At 54.6% G+C, this 7,602-nt stretch overlaps 2 protein-coding genes across 2 annotated transcripts; both read right to left on the minus strand.

Moving 5' to 3' along the window:
• Positions 1-2,037: 2,037 nt before the first annotated feature.
• Positions 2,038-4,962, minus strand: LOC143272883 (uncharacterized). The gene is made up of 2 exons (XM_076569634.1): positions 4,765-4,962; positions 2,038-3,949 (listed from the first exon to the last, which is right to left on the minus strand). The coding sequence occupies exons 1-2, from the start codon at positions 4,935-4,937 to the stop codon at positions 3,694-3,696; spliced, it is 429 nt and encodes a 142-aa protein (XP_076425749.1). The 5' UTR covers positions 4,938-4,962; the 3' UTR covers positions 2,038-3,693.
• On the minus strand, positions 2,038-7,063 carry LOC143272882 (uncharacterized). The gene is made up of 2 exons (XM_076569633.1): positions 4,961-7,063; positions 2,038-3,244 (listed from the first exon to the last, which is right to left on the minus strand). Exon 1 carries the CDS (start codon positions 5,638-5,640, stop codon positions 4,966-4,968), a length of 675 nt encoding a protein of 224 aa, XP_076425748.1. The 5' UTR covers positions 5,641-7,063; the 3' UTR covers positions 2,038-3,244; positions 4,961-4,965.
• Between the last annotated feature and the right edge of the window lie 539 nt (positions 7,064-7,602).

Below are 7,602 nucleotides of genomic sequence, written 5' to 3' on the forward strand. Positions count from 1 at the left end.
GGGAGGCCACGCCTTTGATCCCAGCACTGGGGAGGCAGAGGCAGGCAGATCTCTGAGTTCAAGGCCAGCCTGGTCTACAGGGGGAGTTCCAGGACAGCCAGGGCTACACAGAGAAACTCTGCCTCAAAAAAATAAAAATAAATAAGTCACTAGGTGAAATGAAGAGAACACGGAGATTTGTCTCAAACTAAAACTTGCTAGTCTTGCTCCCTAGCACCTGCTAAGGCAAGGCTTGTATATTGTTTCAATTCACTATGCCACGTACATCCTTCAAGAAGGCTTCTGTCAGGCGAAGGAGGACGGCTCTTCACTCTCCCTCCCTCTGCTTTCTCATCTGGATCTAGAGGAACAAAAAACCTAAGCTGGCCCAACAGAGACCAGCCCTACTCACTCGGCAGTTGCCGGGTGCTTTCCCTTCCTGTTCAAAACCCCAGATGTCCACCAGGAGATGTTTGGAATGTGTCTGTTCAGTTGTACAAAATAAAACCAAAACTTGAGTGGTTCCAGTGATGAGGGAACATCCTGTGCTGCGACACAGTGGTAAGAGAATGAAAACTTGGTTTCACAGAACTTGTGTGTGTTTGTGTGTATGTGGTGGGGGGCGGGGGATGCATGAGTGTGTGTAGGCCAGAGGTTGACACTAGGTGCCTTCCGATAGTGCTTTCCGCCTTGTTCTTTGAGAGCTCACTGAACCCAGTGGTCTCCAGTTGGTTAGACTGACCAGTGAGGTCCAGATGAGCGAGCGGTAGGGTCACGGTGCACACTGCCATAGCCGGCTTTTTGGGTGGAGTTTAGGGATCTGAACTCAGGGCCTTGTGATCTCATGGCAGGCATGTTACCAGCTCAGCTGTCTCTCCAGCCCCAGAGCTTACCTTAGTTGGGAGGATGAATATTAAATAAGGTAAGTAAACCATTTGGAAGTGATAAAAGCATTGGGGAAAGTGTGGCCTAGAGAGTCACTCTGTTAAAGGATGAAGGAAGGCCTCCTGAGAAAAGAACGTTAGAGCAAAGACTAGTGTAGATGGACGAACGTCATGCACACCCAGGGGAGGAATCCTCAGACAGGTGATAGTTACAAAGCCCCTGAGATGGGAGGATGCCTAAAATATTCAGGAAAACAGCGGAAAAGAGCAGTGTGGCTGGGCAGAGTGATAATGAAACAGCATTGGAAAGTTAAACGTCCAGAACACTGGGGGTCCGAGGAGTCATGTAACAGGGCCCCAGACCTTAGCATGAGTGACTCCATGACTGACATACTGTTCAGGCCTAGGAACCCAGCACGTAGAGAACACCGCCTGCCAAAAATGAGAACAAAGACCTGATCCATCGAAGTCCACAGTTCTGGGAAAGTCTCTAAATGTATGCACTAACCTTGTTTTTTAACTTCTGTAGTTCGGCTTCTGGCTAACTGAGGTGTGTCAACTCAGGATGTGGTTTTTTGATGAAGAGCTCACCCTGAGAAAGGCCTGGGACTATACTCTGGTCCCAAACATCCAGTGTAGTCATGGGCTCATAAAGACCATCCATTGGCTTGAACTGGTCTTTGGTGGATACCTCATAACCGGAACACTGCGGAGACCTGGGCTTCACTGAGACTGGGGCCCTAGAGTGCTCTGGCTGTGACAGCAGCAGTAGAGACCTGTGCATTGACCGCAGGCATGGACTCCAGAGAGCTTTGTGTAGAGGAAATCCACCGTGGAACCCAATGTTTCACACCCACACCATTGGAAGGGATTGGGGGTAGTGGGAGCAGAAGCCGAGATGCGGATGAAGTTTTTGAAAGTAGATTCAACAATTTACCAAGATTGAAAGGGCAGAGCCCGGGATAAATCCAAGATATTTGCTTAAGCCAGCTGGAAGGGTTGAGATGTCTCAGCTAGTCACTGACTGAGGTGGAAAAGGTCATAATAGGAACACGTTTGGGGGAAGACTTGAGAGTTGAATTTGGGACACTTTAGAGTGCATACTGAAAGACCCCCGGCTGAGATCTTTCTCCGGGAGAGACCCCAAACCCAAGGAACACACCGAAACCACAGATCAGATGCAAAAGCAAGAGGGTTTATTTAGACCAGGTACCTGGGGCGAAGTCTCTTGGAGGACTTGCGCACCTTCTTAGGGCAAGGGGGACTTTTTATGGGATCCCAGGGGCAGAGGCGCGGTTACAGAAGCGAGAAGCATAGTTACAGGGTCCCTATTGGTTGTTTCAAAGAAGGCCAGGGTGAACTTGGGGTCGCATGTGTGTGGCTGATTTGGCCTTGTCCAGGCCAGCTGCTTATTCTTCAAGGCCAGGGGCCCGCCATAAAATATCAACTGTCTTACTCCCAAGGCTGCTGACCACAGTTATCTTTTTTAAGGCTGGCCATAGCTATCTCTGTCAAGGCCGGGTAGCTGGCTATGGCTGTGAACTCCTGTTTTTCTGATTCCTGCAGAATGGCGTTTCTTAGGCTAAGTTATGGGGGGGGGCATTTCATTGGCCCAAAGCCCCATGTCCTCATAATGGAGCGGGGGTCTTTCATTCCCCCATTTTCTTTTGTACCAAATGAAATCTTTCATTTTAGGATGGAGAATAAGGGGTTAACTCTATCTCTGACTGTCTGAGCCTCTGATATTGCTGGGTTAGGATCAAAGCCTGGGCAACAGAAACCTTATCCTTGATGAATTGCACCAATCTGTTGAGGATGTATGACCCAAACAATAAAATGAGCAGGAGGACGATTAGGGGGCCCATAATGGTGGAGACAAGGGTCGTAAACCATGGTGACCTTTGGAACTATCTTTTAAATCTTTTCTGTTGAGCATGGCTACTTGGAGCTGTCTGAATTGGCCGGTCTCTATAAGGGCTGCAGTCTTGTATCTACCCCAGCAGCTATTCCGCCCATGGTAATTTTTTTCAGTAACAGGGCCAGCGTCAGGGAAACAGGCTCTCTGGTGATGCCCCTCCCAATGTCAGGAGGACTATTAGGGGGATCAAGGGGACCCCCGGGTGAGTTTTATCTTTAGTGGGTTTGGAGAGCGTTGAACTAGATGTCTCGGTGCCCTCAGCTTCGTCGGGTTCCTTGGCAGCCTTTACATGCGACGTGTGGACCCAAGCCGCTGTCCCGTCAACCTCGGCTCTAGGTTCCTAGATTGATGGCGTCGGACCCAGACAGAGTCCCCAATCTTGAATGGGTGAGGCACCACCGGGCGGTTCAGTTGTTCCCGGCAGGCAGGGGTTTTCACACCGTCTTTTGCATCAGTTGGAGGGCTAGTGGCAAAAGAGGAGATATCAGAGTAAAGGAAATTTACAATTGGTGGGGGAGCCCCATACATGATCTCGAACGGGGTTAGGCCATGAGGCCCAGGAGTGTTCCGGGCTCGGTAAAGGGCTAGGGGGAGTAGGAGCACCCAATCTCTAGTGCCAGTTGCAAGCGTTAATTTGGTTAAAGTCTCCTTAATGGTTTTATTTGTACGTTTTACCTGTCCTGAGCTCTGGGGGCTGAATGCACAATGAAGTTTCCAATCGATCCCCAGTAGCCTGGCCACCTCCTGACTTACCTGGGAGACGAAGGCGGGCCCATTGTCTGACCCCAATATCTGGGGTATTTCATACCTGGGAAAGATGTCATCTAGGAGTTTTTTTGGTTACCACGTTAGCTGTCCATCTATGATGTAAGCTTGTCGCTCGGGGCTCCATTTCGCCCCCATTTTCTTTTGTTAGTTCCTGGTCCTCCGGGCTTCCGCCATCCGGAGGGCCTGGGTCAGCGCGATCAGCTCTGCCTTTTGGGCCGATGTTCCAGGTGGCAGTGGTGAGGTCCAAACTATCTCCGATTCGGTGGTGACGGCTGCTCCGGCCCTCCGTTCTTCTTCTTGGAGGAAGCTGCTCCCATCCGTGTACCAGGCAGCAGGGTTGCGGGGTTGAGGGAGACAGCTGGTCTGCACACCACTCGATCTGGGGGCTGCTGGACCAGAGCTTCCACCGCATGGGAGGATAACACAGTTAATGGCTGTCCCAAAGTCAGTTTCCCTGCATCCTTGAGCAAAACAGCAATAGCGGCTTCCCCACGCAGACAGGGGGGCGGGCCATCCTGCAGCTACCGGGCTTTTATGGCCCCAATCTCTGTACCAGCATTCCTTTTGCAAAGCCTGAGTTCTCGTCCACGAACAGTTCAAAGGGCTAGGACTTGTAGGGGGGTCCCTTTGGGTCCTGTCCAGATGCCAGCTGAACCTTTTTCTCGGTGGTCCTTTGATACCTCCTGTTACCTGTGGCCCCCTGGACCAAAGCTGTGCGGTCACTGAGAGAGCTTCCGGTATGGGTCAGGACTGAATGTTGAGCCCCGGTGTCCACTAGGAAGGTCACTGGCTGCCCCCCCATCTTGAGAGTTAGCCTGGGCTGGGGGGGGGGCGCTCCTGGCCCTGACCTTCTCAATCTTCCAGATTGAGGACCCTTGACTTAGGTCTCCGAGACCCTTGAGGCTTTTTTTTGATCAGTCACGAGCCTAATGTCCTCCCTGTTTACAGTAAGCACTTTGTCTTTGTCAAGCAGTGTCCTTTTTTTTGATCTCTCGTCCTAACTTTCTAACTCCCTCTCTGACCTGTCCCTGAGACATTACAGTGGCCAGGACTTTTTTGTTTGTTTTTCCTCTCCCTCCATGTCTCTCTAAGTCTTTTTTTTAAAAACGCGCTGCCGGCGTCTCTTTCTGGTAACCTGAGCCCAATAGGTAGGGGGTTAGAGCCCCTGGAGACCCGCTAAGAGCAACTGGCCATAGAGATGTAGGCGTTCTCTACCTTCGCTGCTTTGTCCCGCCTTCCTTTGTCCCGCCTTCCTCGTAGGCGACCAGCAATTGGGGAGGAAGCAGGAACTCATCCTCCGCTGTTTGGGGGCCGCTGCAGGAGCCGCCGGTCCCTCCGGCGCTGTCGGGGGGGTTGTAACACTCGGGGCGGGGTGACTCGGCGTCCATGGGTGACGCCGCCCCCTAGTCACCTTTTTCATATTGGGCCGGAGCCGGTCGTGGCACATCGCTGCGGGTCGCCGGCCAGGGGGCGGTCCCTCGCCGACCCCATCCCCGGCCCCGCCTGCGTGCCCCTGCTACATCCCATGTCCGCCTGCGCCGCCGCTGCCGACTGCGCCGCTCGGCCGCCCTCCACGCTATCCACCGCCCCTCCGAGCGAGCGGCTGTGGGGCGTTGCCGGGACCGAGGCCGCCTGCGCCGCCGCAGGCTCCCCGCCACCCGGGTCCGGCTGGTCGCCGGCCCCGCCCCTGGCCCCGCCTGTGCCGCCGCGGGCCTCCGCCGCCCGGGTCCGGCCAGCCGCGCCGGGGGCCGCCGCGCTCCATGGCGGCTGGTCGCCGGCCCCGCCCCTGGTCTGCACCAGCTCTAAGTCGGCTGTTAGGCGCCACGCGGAAAACCACGGCCCGGCGGGGCGGACTCCTCCGCCCGCACGGGAGACATGGACAGCCGGGGAGAGCGGGGAGTGAGGGGAGCCCCCCCCAGCGCCGCCCCGGACCCCCGCGACCGCACCGCGGCCGCGCGGACGGGAGGAGGCGCGGGGAGCTCCGGCACCCGCCGCCGCCACCGCCATCACCGCTGACGGCCTGCGGGGACTGGGCAGGGGGCGTCCCGGCGCCCTAGCTTCCCGGCGGCCCCGCCTGCGCGTCGGCGCCATAACCTGCTGCCACCTGCGCACCCGCCTGCGCGTTCTCTTCTCCCGCACCCGCTTGCAAGCCTGCCCGCGCGCCCGCCTGCGCCGGAGCAGCGGCCTGCGGGGAGAGGAAAAGACTTGCTGGTGTGGGGTTAGGGAGGAACAGGGAGTGGGAGGGATCCGCCGATCTGGCTTCCTCGGCCCCGGGATTCGGCGAGCGCTGCTGCCGCCGGGGGGGCAGAGGGGAAGAGAAACGGCTTAACCCATGGGGGAGGTTCTGTTGTCAGGAGTCTCTACATGGCAATGTATGGGACCTGGTCCGGGTGGCCATGGGGACTGGAAGCAAAAACTTTTTTTTTTTTTTTTCTTTATTACGACTCCTTCGTTGTTGGCTCGTGTCTTTACGTCTGACCAGTGTTTAAGCATGAGGCTCAAGGGGGTGGTGACAGTCTGTCCTATGGCTGTTTCTAGGAGGAGAACGGTTAAACAGAAAACAAAAAACGACAGACCAATATAAATAAGACTAACACTCGCTGCGCGGCTTCGGTTCCAAACCGAAAGCAAAACCAGAAAAACCGTGCCCCCAGAGGGGTCTTTAAACCGTGCCCCCGGAGGGGTCTTCAGATGAACCGTGGAACGTCTTCCAGGTTCCCAGATTCCCCTAGGACGTCTCCCAGGGTTCAGTGGCGAAGTCCAGACCCGTCGGTCCCCCCTTTCAGATCCACTGACACAGACAGATTATCAGACGCAGGCGCGGAGACAAACAAACAACATTTAACACTCAGACAAACAGACAACCCTCAGACTGGACAGGGATGACATAAATCAAGGCCGGCCGGCTTACCTCCTGATGGTGGGTCGGTGGTCCCAGGGAGGGGTCTCAATCCCCGTACGGGCCACCAAATGAAAGACCCCCGGCTGAGATCTTTCTCCGGGAGAGACCCCAAACCCAAGGAACACACCGAAACCACAGATCAGATGCAAAAGCAAGAGGGTTTATTTAGACCAGGTACCTGGGGCGAAGTCTCTTGGAGGACTTGCGCACCTTCTTAGGGCAAGGGGGACTTTTTATGGGATCCCAGGGGCAGAGGCGCGGTTACAGAAGCGAGAAGCATAGTTACAGGGTCCCTATTGGTTGTTTCAAAGAAGGCCAGGGTGAACTTGGGGTCGCATGTGTGTGGCTGATTTGGCCTTGTCCAGGCCAGCTGCTTATTCTTCAAGGCCAGGGGCCCGCCATAAAATATCAACTGTCTTACTCCCAAGGCTGCTGACCACAGTTATCTTTTTTAAGGCTGGCCATAGCTATCTCTGTCAAGGCCGGGTAGCTGGCTATGGCTGTGAACTCCTGTTTTTCTGATTCCTGCAGAATGGCGTTTCTTAGGCTAAGTTATGGGGGGGGGGCATTTCATTGGCCCAAAGCCCCATGTCCTCATAATGGAGCGGGGGTCTTTCAATACTATTAACAATCTAAATGAAGAACTCCATAAACTTTATGAACCTGTAATGTTGGATGAGTTATGAATACTCATAAATAAAAATGACATTTAAAGTCACATGACTAGATGTGATCACGGAGAGAAGGAAGATAGAAAAAGATTCAAACCGCAAACCCCATAGAAACCCATCATGGGGCTCCCTTCCCCTCCCAGGTGAGTCCGAATCCCCCATCAGAACATTGTCTTCTCCAGAAATTAGACCTCTGTGAGTCAGACGACCTTTACGTCACTAAGAGGAGGAGCCCAGGCCCATCCCTGAATGATCAGCCGCTCTGCTGAACAGAGAGCAACAAAATGAACGGCTGAGGGGCATAGCTAGCGAATTCAATGGGCAGGCAGGAGGAGGGGTGGCGGGGACTGATGTGGGTCCGCCCGCTGTTGGACCAAGATGGAGGAGCCCGAAGAGCCTGATGGAATGAATGCTACCAACAGGCACTATTGAACTGACTGAAGGGGTGTGCCGACTTCAGCCGAGCCAAGCCCACCCAGC

This window comes from Peromyscus maniculatus, chromosome 4 (assembly GCF_049852395.1).
Source record: "Peromyscus maniculatus bairdii isolate BWxNUB_F1_BW_parent chromosome 4, HU_Pman_BW_mat_3.1, whole genome shotgun sequence".
In the NCBI taxonomy this organism is placed as follows: domain Eukaryota; kingdom Metazoa; phylum Chordata; class Mammalia; order Rodentia; family Cricetidae; genus Peromyscus; species Peromyscus maniculatus.